The 21,109-nt window shown below is 40.5% G+C and overlaps 1 protein-coding gene across 1 annotated transcript in view; it reads right to left on the bottom strand.

Annotated features, from left to right (window-relative positions):
* Positions 1–20,461, bottom strand: part of ALG5 (ALG5 dolichyl-phosphate beta-glucosyltransferase) — a 33,584-nt gene extending 13,123 nt beyond the window's left edge. Inside the window, exons 1-7 of the mRNA XM_024755543.1 lie at positions 20,328–20,461; positions 16,764–16,935; positions 16,360–16,406; positions 13,956–14,024; positions 9,125–9,217; positions 5,256–5,369; positions 1,756–1,815 (exon numbers count right to left, since the gene is read on the bottom strand). Coding sequence (XP_024611311.1) covers positions 1,756–1,815; positions 5,256–5,369; positions 9,125–9,217; positions 13,956–14,024; positions 16,360–16,406; positions 16,764–16,935; positions 20,328–20,393 — 621 coding nt within the window. The 5' untranslated portion in view covers positions 20,394–20,461. The remainder of the gene's footprint in view (positions 1–1,755; positions 1,816–5,255; positions 5,370–9,124; positions 9,218–13,955; positions 14,025–16,359; positions 16,407–16,763; positions 16,936–20,327) is intronic.
* Positions 20,462–21,109: the final 648 nt, after the last annotated feature.

Raw genomic sequence — 21,109 nt, 5'->3', positions numbered from 1 at the left:
ATTACTGCCTCCTATTTCTCCAACCCTTTTTCCTTTCCAAGTAGATAATCCTCTTTTCCCCTATCTATATATATATTTTAAAAAAGGACCAAATTTACTCACAAAACCCTTAAATTAACATCAGTCTATTTTCATTAAGTGTTTTTTACACAATTATACTGTATTTACAATATCATGCTGTTTTTTTCTCCATACAACCTAATATTTTAGTATTTCCCAACATGATTATACAGTCTCCATTATCATCTATATTATCACTGCATGACATTTCGTCCAGGGGAAATATGTACACTTTCTAGTGTTGGGATTTAGTATTTTATAGTTTCTAGTATTTCACAATGATAAATAATGTGCTGAACATTTCACACATGCACTTTTTCTTTCCTTATCTCTTGTGTATCAGTAAAGTGATGAAGTTGGACTAGCTAATCTCTAAACTCTTTCAGTGTTAAATTTCTAGGAGTTTGATTCTCTATGGTTAACAGATTAACCTTTTTGAAACACCAATAACAGTCCATAGGGTTATAGAGTTACATTTGGACTAGATGCTGAAGATGTTAAAATTATTTATTTCTTAAAAAAAGGAGGGGCTTCCCTGGTGGTGCAGTGGTTGAGAGTCCGCCTGCTGATGCAGGGGACACGGGTTCGTGCCCTGGTCCGGGAAGATCCCACATGCCGCGGAGCCTACGCGTCCGGAGCCTGTGCTCCGCAACGGGAGAGGCCACAACAGTGAGAGGCCCGCGTACCGCGAAAAAAAAAAACCAAAAACAAAAAAGGAAAGTTCAGGTTTCCACATTTGAGCAAAATCCTTAAGGGATTTTATGAGTCTGCCATCAGTATATCTTGGGGAAAAAATGAGAATATTTTCATGTCCTACTTCAGAATCACTAAGGGAAAGGTTCAATCTTTTATTCCACTGGTTCTCAAACTCTGGTATGCATAGGGTGACCTGGGAAACTGTTAAAAAGGCACATTCCTGGTCCCGTGGCTAGAGTCTGACTTAGTGTCTGGGATTGGCCTAAGAACATGCATTAAAGAAAAAACAGACAAACAAACAAAACACCCCAGATAATTTTGACCTTGCACTGAAAATATGGCTTTATTCTTGATCTACTTGACCAATCTAGTAGATGAACTGTTAAGAATATAATGGACAATTACGGAGCTTGATACATTAGGTCTACGTTTTCAAGTGAAAAAATAATTAAAATAAAAAATACTGCATAAAGTAGTTCCTTATTATATTTTTTTCCTCAAAGTTACTCCAGCTTCTTAGCCTGATCTGTAAATTACAACCTGAAGAAGTTCATGTCTTCAGTCAATTTTTTGAATATACTAAAAAGGCAGTACAACTTTACAAATCTGAAGGTATAATGCTTTTCTAAGAGGAACAGTTAAAAACAAATTTAAACTTTGAATAAAACTTAAAATATAGTACTTAAGTGTGCTGACATGAGAAAAATTAAAGGCAAGTTGATAGGTTCAAAAATGGATCATTTGGAGAAATTTGCCTTATATAATAACTGAATGGGGATTCTCTTTGTGTCTTAAAAAAAGAGCTGCTTGTATCCAAAATCAAAGTGAAGTCTACATCCTCCCTGTATACTCATGAAAAAAAAAAAAAAATCAATTTCTGAATATGCTAATCCTTTCTTCTGAAAGGAACCTCATCTTTATGAGATTAAGTACGAAAGCTTATCTCATGCTAATGTATATGTAAAAAAGGAGAAAACTGATCCATGATGAAAGCCTCACCTGAGCAATTGATTCTTTTTCCAAATGAGCTCGAGATCCACATGCAATAGCCATTTGATCCTGAGGAAAAAAGCAGTGAAATAAGTATCATTAATAAAAATATTTATTTTCAATGTGAATACCTCATTTTTTAGAAACTATTTTTTAAAAAAGTAACATTAAATATCTTTAAAGATTTACTGAGGAATTCAGAATATGTACAACTTAAACAACTCTAATTGTATTTACCAAGATGACACTATTCAGGGCTAAATATAAGGGGCATGCATTATTTCAAAAGTCATATATTTAAGTGATTTTTCTAATTGAAAATACTGTATCAATATAATTATAAGAAAAAGTAGTAGTATTAGAAAGAAAAGGGTTATCTGTAGATGGTATGATTTTATATATAATCATTACATTATGGAAACCCAAGAATATCAACTGAAAACCTACTACAAACAATAAGAGAATGTAAAAAGATGAGTGGGCACAAAATGAATATATATATAATATTTTAGCCTTCATATGTACAAACAGTGATCAGAAGATATAATGGAAGACAGTATTTATAACATCAATAAGAAAAATCTATAAACTTTACAAGGAATGTGGCAAGATCTAAATAAAGATATAAATGCAACCAAAAGAAACAAAAAAATCCAGCCACAGAGGGCATGCCATGACCATGGATGAGAGGATGCACTGACAGCACTGAAAAGGCAATGCTCATTAAGCTAATCTTTAAATTTAACGCCATACCAATGAAAACATAAAAATAACTTTTCATTGATTTAGACAAGCTGATCTGGAAGTTAATATTGAAAAATAAAGAACGAAGAAGAGCCGAGAAAATTCTAAGAGTGACGAAGGACTAGCTCCAGAGGATTTAAAAATACATCATAGGGCTTCCCTGGTGGCGCAGTGGTTGAGAGTCCGCCTGCCGATGCAGGGGACATGGGTTCATGCCCCGGTCTGGGAAGATCCCACATGCTGCGGAGCGTCTGGGCCTGTAAGTCACGGCCGCTGAGCCCGCACGTCCGGAGCCTGTGCTCCACAACGGGAGAGGCCACAGCAGTGAGAGGCCCGCATACCGCAAAAAAACAAAAAACAAAACAAAAACTCAACATTTATAGTAACAATGCAGTAAATTGGGTTAGGATTAGAAAAAAAGATGACATCAGAACTCCTTTCCTTTTCAGAGGACCTGGATTTACAAGAGGAAGGTTCAGATTTTTTTTCCAGTGTATGGTTTGGTTCACCCCCTGACTTTGGCTGAATCATTTAACTTTTCTTTGCCCCACCACAGAATGACATATAGGCAGCTAACAATCTGACACCTTCCACTCTCCCTCCCACTCTTGGGTCCCCAAGGTAGAGAAATAAGGTGGGAGAAATATATCAAGTCTCCATAGATTCTCTGGAGAGAACTAGGATATCAAACCCAAGAATTTCACCAGTTGGACTTTTCTTTTAGCTTATCATGATTTACTAAGAGATGAAAAAAGACATACTTTTTTTAGTAAGAGTGAACATGTAACATATCCAATAATAATTTAATAATTTCACTGTCCAAAATCACTTTGATTTTGGACATGCTCTACATCTGTGTCAGCCAATAAGGTAGCTACTAACCACATGTATTTGCAATGTGGTCAGTGAGACTGAAGAGGTAAAATTTTATTTAATTTTAATTGACTTAAATAGCCACAAATGGCTACTGCTTTGAATAGCACAGGTAAAAGGGATATTTGCAAAACTAATTCTTTTAAGAGTGATATTAGTTAATTTATTTAGTATCTTGAAAAAACAAATGGGAGTGGGTGATGGTGGAGGAAGAAACAATATTTCACAAACTATGAAATTAAATAGATATTTATTCCTAGGAAGAGAAATATGAGATGAATTTTTGTAATTATTATTAAATTTTCTGGGTTTTGGATATTTTGCTTTAATAGGTTTTCTATGTGTGGTGTTTTAAACTGTTTACTTTTTGAATGATCAGGGATTATTTTAACAAATATATAATAATATTTTAACAAATATAATAATTAGGTTTAAATTTGGTCTATTTCATTCATGGATAGTTCCATTTATTGATCTTATTTTGGCCCTCAATTTGTTTTCTTAAATCTGCAATTGTCATCTCACCTTCAAATTGCCTGTGTTGCTGAATTCTTACTTTCATTAAGTACTATTTCTTTAGCAAAAATACTCTTATGTAATTTTATCCTTTTCCTTGGATTACACTGGCTTTCAGATGGGGTTTATCTTCCTTTTGTATGAAACTTTCTTTAATTCTTTTTCTGTAGTAATATGTTGGTGTAGCTGCCATTTATTTCTTTTCATTTTGTCATGATTAACATAGGTAGCTCTTGTACAGTATAGGTGAATTCTCCTTGATAAACTTCTACCTTTCGTGATACCTATTTTTCCCTTCTGAACTAGAGTCTCAAGGCCTGAGGATTATACTTGGTGGTGGCGGGGAGCACCCTAAAGCTCTATGTAGCTTTCCTGGGTTATCTGGGTTCCTTGCTGTTGTGAGATTTTGTCGTGCCCTGTACAAGGACAAGGGTACACTCCTCTGAGGAATGGATCCAATCATGTGGATCTGTGATGAACCCAAACCCAGTATGAGGCCAGGACAATGGCGAGCCCTAGCAATTTCCGCTTCTGCTAGAATCCTGGGATACGGTTGTCTATGGGTGCTAACTCATTCTTGAAGTCTGATTCTTTCTAGATTGGGAATATTTTTAAAAACGCTCAGAATTTGAAAAATTCATCTTCTTTCTCTAAATGGCTTTTAAGAGGTGGGAATGGCACCAAGATTTTCTTTCTTTCCTCAACCTCTACTTTTTTTTTTTAAACTAATGTTGATACTGGCTTTATTCATAATTGCCAAATGCTGGAAAACAGTCCAAATGTCCTTCAACAGCTGGACGGATAAAGAAAATGTGGTACACCCATACAATGGAATATTACTTAGTGATTAAAAGGAACAAATTGCTGATATACATAGCAATTTGGATGAAAGTCAAATGTATTATACTGAGTGAAAGTCAACCTCCACTTTCTGAAGTTATGGCACGAACTTACACATAATCTTTTTTTGAGAGATTGCTGCTTGTGTTTTGTTTTTGTTTGTTTCATCAAAAACAAGAGTCTGGTGATCCAGTTTCATTTCACATCTTTACCCAGAAGTCTCAGTCTATGCTTTTAAATAAAAGACTTAGCTAAATATGCATGATAAATATTAAAACTCTGGTAGAAGTAAAGCAATTTAAAATTGAGAGAGACGGACAGAATATTAAATAAGTAATTGTCAAGTGAATCTCAGAAAATCAGCAAATGTTTATAATAAAATATTAGCTCTTCTGTGGGACTGTATACAGGAATTTCACACCAAAAAAAAAAAAATCTCCCAATTGTTTAACTTACAGGTAAATATCATTTTAACTTTACTTTAGACCCCCTCTATTCTTTAATGAATATTGTTTAAACTATATTCTTATACTCACAGGCCAAGGCTGTAGATCATTCAGTCCTTTTTCTAATTTCTCAATATCTGGAAACTTTGTGGCTCCATCAGCATCTGCCATAAGGATCTTTTTTCCTCGAGAACTGAATACACCCTGGATTTAAAAATTTCAAAGAAAAGAAAGTTGCTTAAAATCAAGGTTAAATTCGGTGACATACGAGTTTGTACTTAAAATATCCAAGAATTAAATATTAGGTATGAAATGGCAGAAAGAAGCCGTAGTTCACTGAATGCAAATTACATTGATAAGATCTTTCCAAAAGTAGCTAATGTCTATTTCATGATTTTTAAAACTTTGTGAAGTCATACTATTAATACCTTGGAAAATATCAAGATAAGAAAATAGATTTGGATAAGTTAAAGATATGCTGCATCAGTAAGAATAAAAATGTAAAATACCTATCATAAATATTATATCTGTATTGTATATGGATTATGCTGCATAAAAGGGATCAGGGGTTCCTTACAGCAGCATATGAAGAACAAAACATAGATAGCTTTGCTATGACATGCATCATAACATGATAGATCTTCAGTATCTTTTATTATGGAATCTAAAGTATCTTAAATTAATTGTTGAATAAATAAATGTGGAATGTCACTAAAATTTAGAAAGTATGGATATATTCAAATGTTATTTTGTTATCTGAGGCATCTGACACTTAGCTAAATTATGCCATTCAATTTTGAATTGATTGGTCTTTTGGGCAGAATATGGCTCTACGAGTGTATATTTCACCCAGAAATAAACTATGCATCAACTCTTCACTTGATCTTAGCCAAAAGGCCAAAAAGTGATTTATGCATCAACTCTTAATTTCATGGTGCATGTGAGTGAATACAGTGTGTCTTAAGTGTAAATATATTTATGGTTTGATACAGAATACAGCTTTGATGTCACTCAGCAGTGTGGCTATAGATAAGATGTATGTATACAAATCTAGACAGAAATTTGACCAATTATTGTATAGTATAAGGCTAATTAGTATCTATAATTTTCTTTATCATATCTGTTAGAATATGGGTAAAAAAGCAGAAATAAAAATGTTATATTTAATCTATAAACTTTATCAAGTTTTGGAAAAGAGTAAACATTACAAGGCACAAAATCTGTAGCTGTATGTTTGAAATAAAAAAAAACAATAAAGGACTATTTCAATGATACATGATAAGGCTGAACTGTAGGCTGTTACACAATATTAATGGAAAATTGCCTTCGCCCTCAAACTTGTTTCAGCCACCTCATCGCTTTTTCTAAAGGGGGCTTTTGAATGCCTGCTACTCTCCCATCCTATCTGGATGGCCTCCACTTCACTGCCAGACTTCTTGGAAAGAGTCTAAGTTAGCTGCTCCCACTGTTGTCCATTCAGTCACACCCTCTCCCCTCTGTTCTTTCTGATTTTTCTTCTTCCTCATGTGCCTCTTTGCCCCAAGGCTTGGTTCTTGGCCCTCCTTTTCTTCTATACCCTCTTCCTTGCCAACTGAATGGCTTCAACTCTCAGCTGATACATGTGGATGACTCTCACACCCTCTCCACCAGGCTATTCTGGATACCACTACTTGGCATCTCAAACTCAGTATGGCTCAAACTCAACTAAACGTATTGTCTCTTAAACCAGCTCCTCTTCCAGTGTTTCACCTCTTCTCTAACGACATCCTCCCCCTCTCAGGTACCCAAGGCTACTTACTGGTAACTCACTGCTCTCTCCGATCACCTGACAATTCTACCTCACTTTGCATACCTCTCATATTCGTCTTTTCCTCTTCCTCTGTTGTGTCACCATCATAATCCAAATATTCATGGTACCTTGCCTACACCACTGCGCTGGCTGCTGTCACTCTGTCAATGGTGAAAGTCTAGCAGCCCCTACCTAGCCTAAAGTCTGTGATCTACACCCACATAACCCTCCAGCGTATCTCTAAAGTCAAGCCTCATGTACCACTAGAAGTTCCTTTGTTGTGTCTTTGTTCATGTTCTCCTCTGCAAGCTCCCTGCCTCGAATTTTGCCTAGAGAATTCCTAATCCTCCTTCAAGAGTCCATCCAGAATTTATCTCCTGTGGGAAGTCTTTGCTGCTCCTCCCAGAGCATTTATACTGGAGCATTTATAACACTAGTGAACTATGATACCCTACGGACAGGACAGGTATCTTTCATCTTGGCATCTCTAATGAAGTACGTGGCACTTAGTGAGCACTCAGATGTGGGCTGAATAAATAAATGAATGGGTGCATTTAAAGCCCATGATGACATTGCATCAATCTTATTTTCTTTTTCTCCTTTCTGCATATCCTGTGACCCTGTCAGAGAAAACTCACTGCTTCTAGTACATACCCCAAGAGTTCCTACTTCTGTCTTTTCTTGTTCTGCTGACTGGCATGCTCTTCTCTCAAATCTTTCTCCATATGGGATCAGGGAGGTGAAGAGCACGATTTCATGGTTAAATCAACCCAATCCAAATCTTGCCTTAATATCTATGTGACCTTGAGTAAGTCACTTTACCTATCTATGCCTCAATTTCCTCATCTATATAATCAAAATAATAGGACCTAACTAACTGAGATGATGTGAGGAGGTTTAAATGTGATAATTATGTTGAAGTGGTAAATTTTTGCTGTCCAGCTCAGAATAATCAGTCAGCAAGTGGAAGCCAGTGTTCACCATCATTGGAGGCCTGGCTTCAGGGACATATCTTTTGTGAAGTTTGCTATTTTACTCATGTGCCCAAGGTTGCTAGTTACCTACCTAATACCTATTCTTTTCTTCTTCCTTACAAATGAAACCCTGATTTGGCCGAGAATGAAAATGTCAGAAAAAACATCTCTCAGCCTTCCTTGGAAATAGGGGCGGCTCCGTGACCCTGTTCTGGCCAGTCACTGGGTGGAGCTTCTGGGAAAGTTCCTTAGAAGGGGCAAACTAACTGGCGTGCGTCTTTTGCCCTCTGCCCTTCCTGTCTGGAATGAGGAGGTAATGGCTGGTGCTCCCGCAGTCACTTTGTATGCAGGTGGGCAGGAGGAAGAGGGAGCGAAAAGGTCCAAGCTGGGTTCCTGAGGACATGGAGTTGTTGAATGAGCCCTGCACTGCCTACATCTAGACTTCTTTTGGAGGCACAAAATAAATTAATTAACCTCTACATCATTTAAGGCACTGTTGTTTGGATTTTCTTTCACATATCTTGCTTTTAGATCTTTTTCAGTGTATCTTGATTCCTACCTGATATGCCTCTGCTGAAAGTAACCTCTTCTTTCCTGGAACTTCTACTGTACCTCATCTGTGCCTCTCTCATAAGTACAATCACTTTTTGTATTAGACTGTAAATTACATCAGGAGTGACCATATCAGATTTATCTTTTTTTTTCAGTCATACTGTGCAGTTTTTGGGGATCCTAGTTCCCAGACCCCTGCAGTGGAAGCATGGAGTCCTAACCACTGGACCACCAGGGAAGTCCCAGATTTATCTTAGTTCACACTACCATGTTTTGCATAGCACCTTCATACAGGTAAAACTCAATACATGAAAGCATTTTGTAAACTGCAAAAAATCATGGAATCTTATTATCTGGTAACTATGTCAAAGACACATAAGAGACAGAGGGCAATGTTTTCAACTTTGAATAAGATAAACATTTTCCTGAGTCACCCAGTATGTTATAGATATGGCATGGTATTTTTTAATTTGATATTATATGTACATATATGCATGAAGTTATTATTAAAAGCAATTTACCACTAATTTGAAAGACTAGTATTTAACTAGCTGGCTGTAGGACATACATGTACTGTAATCTGCAAAAGAGGTTATTCAAAATACCTTTAGATTTCAAATAAAAATGTTGAAATTAGGTATTACCATCCTAATAGCGCCGCCTTTCCCACGATTCTTCACCAGCGTTATCACTCGAACTTTGTCACTTCCATATTTCTGGCAATATTTAAAAGCTACCTGTCAAATTATATAAAAGTCAGAATAAAATAAATTTGAATTCCAAGACAGCAATATAAACTGGGTCTCTGATTTTGGCTTAAACACTGCTATTCTAATTGCCCTCTCCTTGTGACTAGATTATACCCACCGCACATTTTGGTGGCCGAGAGGAGTTGTTGGATTCCTGGTGCCAAGATCCGACACTGACCTACTAGGTCGAAGTCACAATTCACTTTCCTGCAGAGGAAACACCAGAACAGGCAGTGGCCATCTCTCATTCTCTTGACTTTTTTGCCTAGGCTACCAAGCTGCTAGAAAAAGTAAAAATAAAACCCATGCTCTAATTGACTGGTACACATTTTTTTGCGTGTGTGTTATGCGGGCCTCTCACTGTCGCGGCCTCTCCCGTTGCAGAGCACAGGCTCCGGACACGCAGGCTCAGCAGCCATGGCTCACGGGCCTAGCCGCTCCGCAGCATGTGGGATCTTCCCGGACCGGGGCACGAACCTGTGTCCCCTGCATCGGCAGGTGGACTCTCAACCACTGCGCCACCAGGGAAGCCCCAGTACACATTTATGATTGGGCTCCCAATACTGCCTAATGACCTGTTTACTTGTCAGCAACTGACCTTATGCCCCAGAGAAGCTGTTTGTATCCTAGACCATTTTCCCCAAATCTTCTCACTCGAATTCCTGGCTCTCAGCAGATAATCATCCACGATCTGTCCTCTTCTGAATCTTCAATCTCTTCCTCTTTTCTGGGTCCTCAGCCTCTAATATGCTCAAAACTCCAGCATCTTAAACATTTTCCTTTGACTTCACTATTATCTTAAGCGACTGCCATTACTCTTTGATCTAGTATCCAAGTCATGAAATGGTGATCTGTATTTCCTATCAACATCTCTTTGTCCCTCATTTAGACTTCAAGCCATTGGGGTGTGGCTCATGCCCTTTGCTTTTCCACATCACCCTCCGCAGAACCTCTTCATCACCCCTTGCCTCTGAGGCTCATTTCCATAGGCAGTTGTGAAGTTATTTTTTTTTAATTTTTATTTATTTATTTTTGGCTGCATTGGGTCTCCATTGCTGCGTGTGGCCTTTCTCTAGCTGTGGTGAGCGGGGGCTACTCTTTGTTGCGGTGCACGGGCTTCTCATTGTGGTGGCCTCTCTTGTTGCGGAGCACAGGCTCTAGGCATGCGGGCTTCAGTAGCTGTGGCTCACAGGCTCTAGAGCACAGGCTCAGTAGTGGTGGTGCACGGGCTTAGCTGTTCCGTGGCATGTGGGATCTTCCTGGACCAGGGCTCGAACCTGTGTCCCATGCATTGGCAGGTGGATTCTTGATTACTGCATCACCAGGGAAACCCCTGTGAAGCTATTCTTATCTGGTGTTTGCACTCCTGTCTTCAGACTCAGCTCAAACACCATTTCTTCTTCCTAGCTTCCACGCCCATCGTCACCTTCCCCAGGGAAAAAGTATAATTCTAGTAAGTATTCCTAATGCATTTTCCCATTCAACTGTTACTTCTCTCATCTGTAGATCAGATAGATCTCTCATCTGTAGATCTGTAGAGCCTTCCCACTAGGAACAGGCTCAAGACTCTGGGATGCCTGAAATTTTCCTGACTTCATTATTATTAATAATCAAAGTCATGGAACAGTGATCTATATTTGCTATAAATCACTCTGCACCACTCATTTAGTAATGAACTGTAGTGTAGCCCCTCCCCACTTGGCTATGAGCTACTTAAAGCCAAGGATTAATATATATGTATATATATATATATATATGTGTATATATATATATATATATTTTTTTTTTTTTGGCTGCTTTGGATCTTGGTTGCTGCGCGCAGGCTTGTTGCTACTCTTGTTGCGGTGTGCAGACTTCTCACTGCAGTGGCTTCTCTTGTCGCAGAGCATAGGCTCTAGGCGTGTGGGCTCAGTAGTTGTGGCATGCGGGCCCTAGAGCGCGTGGGCTCAATAGTTGCGGCTCACGGGCTTAGTTGCTCTGCGGCATGTGGGATCTTCCTGGACCAGGGCGATCCCTGTGTCCCCTGCATTGACAGGTGGATTCTTAACCACTGTGCCACCAGGGAAGTCCCAAGCATTAATATTTTAGTGCCTGACACACAGCCTGGAATTGATTAATCTCAGTGAACAAGAGTAGCCACCGTGCTTTGTACATACTCTTATTACAGGACTGTGGTGGCACTGTTAGCTGCTTACCCAACAAACACCACCTCCTTCCTTGCTCCTTTGGCCCCAGTCTGCATAGTGACAGTGTGTGCAGTCCTAGGAGATGAATCATTATTGGTCCAAATCCTCTTTACCATGTATTTATACTTTCCCAGCCCCTCTTGCAGGCAAAGGTGGCCATGTCACCAAAGTTCTGGCTCATGGACTCTAGGGGAGGTCTGCTGGAGGGTGGGAGCTTCTTGTGAAGATTTTTATTCCTGGTTATAAAAGGAGAGAGGCACACAAGAGAATTCTTAATGTCCTGACTGTCTCAACTGCCTCAGGATCAGTGATATTTGGAGCTGTGCCCATTTGATGATGAGGGAGTGTGTGGTAACTGAAAAGACGTGGATCCAGCCACTTGACACTGTCCAAATGCTGAAACAACAATGTCCAGACCTTCTGGCGTATGAGATAATCAAACACCTTCTGTTACATAAGCTCCCCCCATGAGACACTTTCTAACTGATGAAAATATCGAACACATTGTGCTCTATTTCTCTGGAGCGTGTCTCCAGTATTGGATGTGAAGTCCTTGGAGGCAGAGGCAGGGCTCCATCTTTGTATTTTAGCACCAGTCCTACTCCTTGACTCATGTTAATGGCTCAAGAAATGTCTATTCAGAGAACATTTATCTGAGTTGCTGATGTTTATTCTGGGGTGGCAGAAAGCATGATAGTCATCATAAGACCCAAACCAGGAAGATGAAGTCACTGGGCATGCAGCTGAGTGCACTGAAAGGCACTTGACCAGGCGAGGATGAGGGCTCTTTCTAAAGGGGACGTGATCTGGCTTTGAAGGAAGCAAACACCACTGAGGCCCACCTGCTTGGCTTATACAGACACTGACACTTCACAGTATGCCCTGCAGAACACGGCAGCAGCTGACACTTGCTCACCATTTGTGAATTCAGCTCACATGGAATGCTTACCTTTCTGGCATCTTATGTTATTTGAGGGTATAATAAATATCTCTGCACAAATGCAATACTCTCTTATTCTGTACTTTGGCATAAATTTTACCCCTTAGTTTAAAATTCCTTAAGAACAAGAACTATATCTAAATTTTTTCCCAGACCCCTCGGAGAGTGAAACGTGTTACGGGAAGATAATAAATACTCAGGGGAAAAGAGTTTCTTTTTCTTTTAAAAAAAAAAAAATTTTACAAACTATGATTTCAAGTTTTCTGTTTCTCCCAACCTTGGGAACAAGTGCGAACCTCTCCCTCTTGGATCCTTCCAGAGAGCAGCCTGAGACTCACATGGCAAAAGGCCTTGAAGGAAATACTCTTCAGGAAAAGCTGCTTCTTCTCAGCTGGGCTGAGGCTGCTCTGTCATCTCAGCAGTAGATGCCTGATGCTGACTTTCTACACCACTCCCTTCACATACTAATAACCTGTGGGACAGTTTGTGTTCATCTTTCAAGTCATACTATTCCAAGTGCAGCACCTACTCTTCCTAACACAGATCCACCAATACTTTCAGGCCTCTATGCCTTTGTTTACCTTATATATTTTTTTCAATTTGAATATACTATCCTCCATGTTCCTAGTCATTATCACCCTTAGAGGTTTAGTTCAAAAGTCACTTCTCTTTCTCTCAAATTCTTTTCAGCATCTTTCTCTTTGGCTCCATTTTTACCTGCATTACAGAAATTGGAGCCATGCTGCCTGACTGTCCTGGGGGCTCCTTATACCAGGGGGCAGGCGCGTGTATCTGTGGGGTCCAGCCAGTGTCCAGCACTTCCTGCACAGCTGGAGTTGACCAAAATCATAACTGATGAATAATCAGGTGAACAGATATTCCCCTGTATATTTAAGATCTGTTATGTTGCCATTTAACAGGAATATTAATAGCACCGTAAGTGAATCTTTTATTATAGAAACATGAGTGTCAAAAAACAAAATGTGAAGTAGTCATAATAACAAAAATACTTTGATGTTTGGAGAGTAATTTATCAGGATCACTGACAAGATTTAATAGATGTACTACTGCAGGATTAGTGCACCAGGGCCCAGCAGTTACAGGTCTAGGAATGCAGGAAGGAGAGAGGATAAACCCTAAGATACTGTCACCCCATGGGGCAATCTAGAAGGGACCGTGGGGTAGGCCAAAGGACATACCCAATCCCCAGGGGAGGATATGAAGGTGTCTTCCTATTTGCATGACTACTTTAGAAACCATAATTTAAGGTGGAGCATAGAGAAAAGAATTATGCTTAGAATAAAAGGAACCATAAATTGGTGGGCAAAGAGGGTTCCCCAGGGGCCAAGGTGAACTGTTGTTATGTGTACTCTCTCCCTATTTGGTGACCTTCCAAGCTTCCCTGGTCTCAAGGAGCAGTGGAAAGGCAGGTATATTTTCCAGCTTCCCATATATGAAATCTCTCTGCTTTTTCTACTACCCACTTATGTTAAATGGAGAGTATCTGGCACACCTTTAGGGTTCTCTGACGAGCGGAAATATGATTTTACATTTGCAAATTATTCCATCTGTTGGCAATTCTAAAAGCAAGTTTACTTACTTTTGAAGTCTCATCTTTGCTGCCATCATCAACTACTATTACTTCATAAGTGAATGTAGGATCTTGTTTCTGCAAGAAGCAAAGATAAAATACCACAATTTGGCGTGACTGCCATCAAGATTTCTAATAAAGTTGTAAGGAAGTTAAGAAACAACTGTTTTACAAATAACCCAATTGAAAAATGTGCAGAAGACCTTAACAGACTTTCTCCAAAGCAGACATACAGATGGCCAGTAGGCACATGAAAAGATGCTCAACATCACTAATTATTAGAGAAATGCAAATCAAAACTGCAGTGAGGTACCACCTCATACCAGTCAGAATGGCCATCATTATAAAGTCTACAAATAAATGCTGGAGAGGGTGTGAAGAGGGAACCCTTTTACACAGTTGGTGGGAATGTCAGTTGATACAGCCACTATGAAAAACAGTATGAAGGTTCCTCAGGAAACTAAAAACAGAATTACCATAGGATCCAGCAATCCCACTCCTGGGAATACACCCGGACAAAACTATAATTCAAAAAGATATATGCACCCCTATGTTCACAGCATCACTGTTCACAATAGCCAAAACATGGAAACAACCTAAATGTCCATCAACAGATGAATGGATAAAGAAGATGTGGTATATATATACAATGGAATATTAGTCATAAAAAAGAATGAAATAATGCCATTTGCAGCAACATGAATGCAACTAGAGATTATTATACTAAGTGAAGTAAGTCAGAAAGAGAAAGACAAATACCATATGATATCACTTATATGTGGAATCTAAAATATGGCACAAATGAACTTATCTACAGAACAGAAACAGACTCATAGACATAGAGGACAGACTTGTGGTTGCCAAAGGTGGTGGTGGGGGGGTGGGATGGACTGGGAGTTTGGGGGTGGTAGATGCAAACTATTACATTTAGAATGGATAAACAACAAGGTCCCAATGTACAGCACAGGGAACTATATTCAATATCCTGTGATAAGCCATAATCAAAAAGAATATTAAAAAAAGGATGTCTACATGTGTATAACTGAGTCACTTTGCCGTACAGCGGAGATTGGCACAGCACTGTAAATCAGCTCTACTTCAATAAAAAAAATTTAAAAAAAGAAACAATTGTTTTAGTGTTGAAGTGTATAAATATGAACATAAATATAAGTGCACAAAGCACATAAAGGAAAAAGGCCAAGGACAGAAAGGAGATCAGAGACTGGGAGGGAGTTGAAGGTGAACACAGACCAAGTCTCCATGGGCCTCCCGTGCTCCCCTGGCTGCCCTCCTGAGCACCACTCAGAGGCTATGAGGTATACAAGGCAAAGCCATGAGGTCTGAAGTCAGGTGTGCAGGTTCCACGTGGCTGTGCCACTTCTTAGCTTTATGACCTCGGGCAAGTTAGCATTTTGGGCCTATTTTCTCGCAAAAAAAATAACACAACCTAGTCCACGTGGCTGGTGTGCAGATTACATATAATAGAAGAGGCAGAAGCTCAAATATAATAAGGGCTCAGTCCTCTTCCTCTTTTTTTCCCTCTTTCGATGAATCTTCTCTTTTCCCTTTACACAAAAAAACCTAAAACAAAGTAAATCAAAACAAGGAGTTTTCTAAAAAAAAGAAACAGCCATAAATCTTACTTATTTTCTTAAACTCTCCCAAGAGATTCCAATGGCAGCGGATACAAAAGAGGGGCACATGCTACTTTTCTTCTCTTTATGCAGAGAAAGCAGAGGAAAATAAATGAGGGGGGACTCTTCAGAATAATAAAGACATACAAAATGATTTCACTCTAGTTATGGGTCTTTTTTAAATAAACATCTTACTTAAAAAGTCACAAAAGGGGCTTCCCTGGTGGCGCAGTGGTTGAGAGTCTGCCTGCCGATGCAGGGGACACGGGTTCGTGCCCCGGTCCGGGAAGATCCCACATGCCGTGGAGCGGCTGGGCCTGTGAGCCATGGCCGCTGAGCCTGCACGTCCGGAGCCTGTGCCCCACAACGGGAGAGGCCACAACGGTGAGAGGCCCGCGTACCGCAAAAAAAAAAAAATCACAAAAGTAAAAAAAAAAAAAAAAGTCACAAAAGCAAAAACAGCATTGTGCTGTCATACAAAGTCTGCAGACACACTACCACTCAATTTTAAGTATATCATCAGGCAAGAGAGGATCAAAGGGGGGAGGGAGAGTCCGTAAGAGGAACATCAGCTTTCCTGTTTGCTCTGGAGGGAGTGTGCTGTCAGGCTTGCCTGCAAGTGGCTGACGGCTGACAACACGCTGAGCACAGAGGCCAGGACCACGATGGCCCGAGAACGGATGGCACTGCCTCTCACAGTGGATCTAGCCTGGGGTCCACAGCTTGATGACCTGCTCTACTTTTAATTAGACCCCATACCGGACGAGAAAACACAATACCTGTCTCTCCTCTAGATAGCCCAGAGCTTCATCCATCATTACAGGCACTTAAAGAAAAAAATATATATTAAAAATTGCTTTTGAAAATAACTTTCCCAGTCCCAGAACAGTTTGCATATGGAAAATGCCTGAATAACCTAACAAGTCCCTCCTGGACTGCCCCCCAGTGGCCATTTCCACCTGGAATGTCTGTCTTCTGTTCACCTCCTGCTCATCACTCCTCTAGAACACTTCAGCCCTAGACCTGATGCGGCTGCTAACACTCATTCTTTCTCTTCTGAACGACAACTACCAACTGTGCACTCTCCATAGCCCACAGGTATCAATGTTCTGGCAAAGTCCATACTTTAAATGTCCTTTTCTTCCCAAATTACCCCTTACCAAAAAAATCGAGTAGGGCTTACACCGTTTTTCTTCATTGTATGAAGGCACGACCACAGAAAGCTGCTTGGTAGGCGAGTCCCGTATGCTGGGTAAGGCTTCCCTCTGGACTCTGGCATTTAAGAAGAACTTCTCATCTTCATGTCGATGCAGGTGTGGCATCTCTGTAGCAGTTATAAATGCAACAAAGGAAATCTAAAGGCAGATATGTTAGTAAGAAATTGTGTTATGTTGACCTTTTTAAACATTTGCTACATTAGAATACATCATTTACATGATTTTTTCACCCTGAGGTGAAATATTTACTGTTTTAGTCCATTAACAATGGTCTGGAGGTGACTTCAAAATTTAAACCAGTCAGTTCCCTATTTTTGAACTGATTATTATTGTCCTTTTTTCCCCTAACTAAGCATTTTCCCTAATGCTCTAGGAGGCTCTTTGTCTCCTCTCACTTGTCATTCCCCAGCCTCTGTCACCCCAGATCTAAAAGGGAACAGTCATTACAGAAGTGCCATCTACTCTGAGATGCCCTGAACTCCCAATCCCTGGTACACACACAGCGAGGCCCCATCCCACTTGGAGCCTATGTGATCGAGGACACACTGCAGGTAGAGCTTGTGGGTGAGGGCAGACCTCCCATCTGAGACCAGGCTGACCCAGCGTAGGAAGGGAAGAGTCCCCCAACCCCCAGAGTAGGGATCAGTAGTGCTTAAGAATATATTCTTGATACTTATCCCAGATTTGAATTCAGAATACACTATTTTTTGGAGTCAGGTATCAAACTTATAGGCTGTAGGCACCATCCCACTGCTAACATTATATAACCCCCTTCCATATTCAGTGGGGACCTAGCCCTGGAAACAACCATTCTTTGTAACACTGTTTCCACTGGTATACTTTCTGCTTTCAAAACAATCAACCTACCAACTTTTGGAATGCTACTCATTTGTACTCCAGTGACCATTTATAATATTCTATTGGGCACATACTGAAATTGAATATGCTTCTGATTAGTATATGAGGGCAGTATCCAGACTAGTGGCTAAAGAGTTCCTGCTCTGCACCCCTAGTGTCCAGATTGTGGTTTCTAAATTCAATTTCCTACTAAAAGTAGCCAGTGTTCCTAAGAGGAATGGCTGATTCAGGTCCAGACCAGGAAATGTACAATGGTGGTCAGAGACGGGAAAGCAAGGAGGCTACCAACAATCATGACAAAGTAGCCAACTTGACAGGCTCCCATTGGCCTGTGAGGGGGAAATTTTAAGCATCAAAAAGAATAATTAATGCAATGTATTAAAACACATGAAAAATTTTATATCACGGATTCATAATGATACTAAATATAAAATATTAGTCACCTTTGTAAGATGCCAGGGAACCATCTCATTATTTTGAAAACTTGCCTTTTATCTTACCTTTTATATATGAAAGATATTTCAGCGTTATCGAATAGCTGAGGATGAAATTTTTTTCATTATAAAATTCCAGGTAATACATGAAGAAGGAATGATACAGTCAGAATATTCCACTTTGCAACCCACAGTGAAATACTGGATTTAGGCAGTGATCATCAATGACTGCTAAACCATTAGGTTAACGACACACTTTATAATCGGTGGGTCAAGCTAACAACTCCTGAACCCAAGAATCCCTCTTAATACCAAAGAAAATCAGAGATTAACACACCTCCTGATACGACACAAAAGGAAGTAATCAGCATCACTCACACACTTCTTTTGATTAAAACAAACATGCATTTCATCACATCTCTAGATGTAACTAGCAGTTTACAGGAAATTCAGGGGACAGAGTAAGATGTTAAAAGTCACTTAAGGGATAAAATTAGTAAAATCCAGACTGTGAGAAATTCTACAGGACAAATGACCGCTTATTAAAGAAAAGGAAAAAAAGGGAGGAGAAATTGTTATAGTTTAAGAGACTTGAGACATACCAATCGAGTGCTAAGTGTGTGTGAATACTGAATGGAACAAACCAATTTACTAACACATACATGAGGCATGTGAACTGATGCAGTATTTGAAATCACTGAACAATGTTAAAAAAAATCTGCAATAACCTTATTGTGGTTTTATTTTAAAAAGGGGGTCCTATCTTCGGAGATAAATGCTTAAGATTTACGGATAAAATGTTATGCCTTGAATTTGCTTCAAAAGTAATTCAGAAAGGAAGTGGGGTGAGGAGACAGTGGGGAGATACATGTATGTATGTGTGTGTGTGTGTGTGTGTGTGTGTGTATGTGTGTATATATACACACATATACATATATATTCATTGAAAAAAAAAAACAAAGTTCCACTAGTTGGGCGACATTTGCATACCAGCTCATCAGCTTCCTCACCAGTCAAAGGAAGCTAATGATAACATTTCTGTCAGCACTGTTTTAAAGATCAAACGAGATAATCCCTGTTGAATGCTGAATACAATACCCAACATACTGTAAGTACTCAATAAATAACAGCTTTTATAACCAGTTCCGGCTAATAGGACCAAATACTTCCAGTACAATCTCATAACGTACACATTTAAATCTGTGCAACACAGTCAACACAAGGCAGATTCAGTCTAGGATTCTGTCAAGCTCTGCCCAACCCAAAACCTGAAACCTCCCTCCCCCCCAAATCTCCATATACTACTAAGGGAAAGAGAGGACTCCTCTCTCACCCAGACACAAACCCTAAAGAAGTCAGGATACACCACTTTTTCTCTATCTACACTACTTTTAAGCCATACATTCTGGTCAGATGGCAAAGTGTCCTTCCTGGCAATGCTATCTAGGCTGCTAACCTTAACGTCAAGGAAGCGGAAAACGCTCCATTTACAAACTAGAGGCAGGCCCATTCCAATTATATGGGAGAAAATTCACTTAACAAATTTCCTATTACCTATGGATCAGCAAGTGTTACAATGTTTCCGTGTTTCCACAGTAATGGCAAAGAAAATCGTAGTTTGAATTCCCCTGTACTGTCTCTTCTAGAGGCAGCAAGCTTAGGGTGTTGAATTCTAGGACATAACGACCCCCAGGCGTATGATAACACTAGGCCTTGTCTATCTTGGTCTTCCTATGTCCCTAGTGGGTCTTCCTGATCCGCTGACTTATCCAATCTGTAACAGACGGCTCTTGTCAGTGCTGTCAACACTTTCTATTTGCTTAACTACACCAGGAAAGGGAGTGTCTAGAAAGCACACACTTTCTGGGGGCTCAAGACCTTCCCGATGGGGCCAGAACTACAGCGATTGCAGACCCGGGAGGAAATCCTGGAGAGGTCGGGGCTCAGAGGGCGGGTGGGCACAGTCCGGGGACCAGGGAGTGACATAAGACAGGGTGGGCATGTCCCAGTAAACACAAGTACTAGGCTCTGGGCACGCAGGGCTATAAAGCTCTAAAGTAAACATAAAGAACGGAAGAAAGGGGGTGTGAAATTCTAGCAGAGGAAATTCTGGGGTCAAGGCTCAGAGGAAGTATGGTGCCCAAGAGCCGGCAGCGCGGAGGAGAGGATGCCTGGGGCCCGAGTCTCCCGGAGAGCAGTGAGCCCAGGCCCGCGTCGGTCCCCAACCCCTCTCCTCACCAGAATCAGGGCTACAGCCGCCAGCGCCGCGCCGAGCACCGCCAGCTGCAGCAGGAGAGGAACCATCCTCCATGCCGGCGAAGCCGCCCGCCCTATCCGGCGCCTACACACACGCGGAAGTGCGGCCGCGCAGCCCCGCCTCCCACCCGCAGAGAGACCGCGCCAGCCGGGCGCCCGCCGCCCACAGCGCCGCCGCGGCCAGACCCAGCCACGACCCGGGAGCCCGCGCCGCCCACAGCGCCCCCGCGCGGCAAGGCGAAGAACATGCAATTGTATGGGAGGCGCTCAGTCCGTTTTTGGGAGGGCGGGGGGCAGGCTCTGTTCCACCGTAGTAAGGTTGCCAGAATTGGCAAGTACAAATTCAGGATGTCCACATAAGTTGAATTTCACATAGGCAACGAATCGTTTTTTAACAGCATTATTAAAATAAAACTCACAGACCATATAACCCACCCATTTGTTTTTGGTATATTACATTAATTTTTAAAAACTGTGATAAAACATAAAATTTCCCATTTTAACCACTTTATGTGTACACTACAGTGACATTAACTGCATTCACAATTTCCTGCAACCATCACCACCATCTATTTCTAAAACTTTCCCAGTTCTCCCCCAGCTTCTGGTAACAATAACACGAACTACTTTAGGTGTACTCTTTGTTTATCTGACATTCAAACTGAATTGGATGCCCTGTATTTTATACGAAGGAGATGGAGGTCTTGAGCCACGACACAGGATACAACAAAAGCTGCTCCTTTGGAGCCCGCTCCCGGCACCTG

This window comes from Neophocaena asiaeorientalis, unplaced genomic scaffold (genome assembly GCF_003031525.2).
Source record: "Neophocaena asiaeorientalis asiaeorientalis breed wild unplaced genomic scaffold, Neophocaena_asiaeorientalis_V1.1 scaffold59, whole genome shotgun sequence".
Taxonomy (NCBI): Eukaryota; Metazoa; Chordata; class Mammalia; order Artiodactyla; family Phocoenidae; genus Neophocaena; species Neophocaena asiaeorientalis.
The sequence above is the reverse complement of the archived record's forward strand: the minus strand, read 5'-3'. Positions and strand labels throughout refer to the sequence as shown.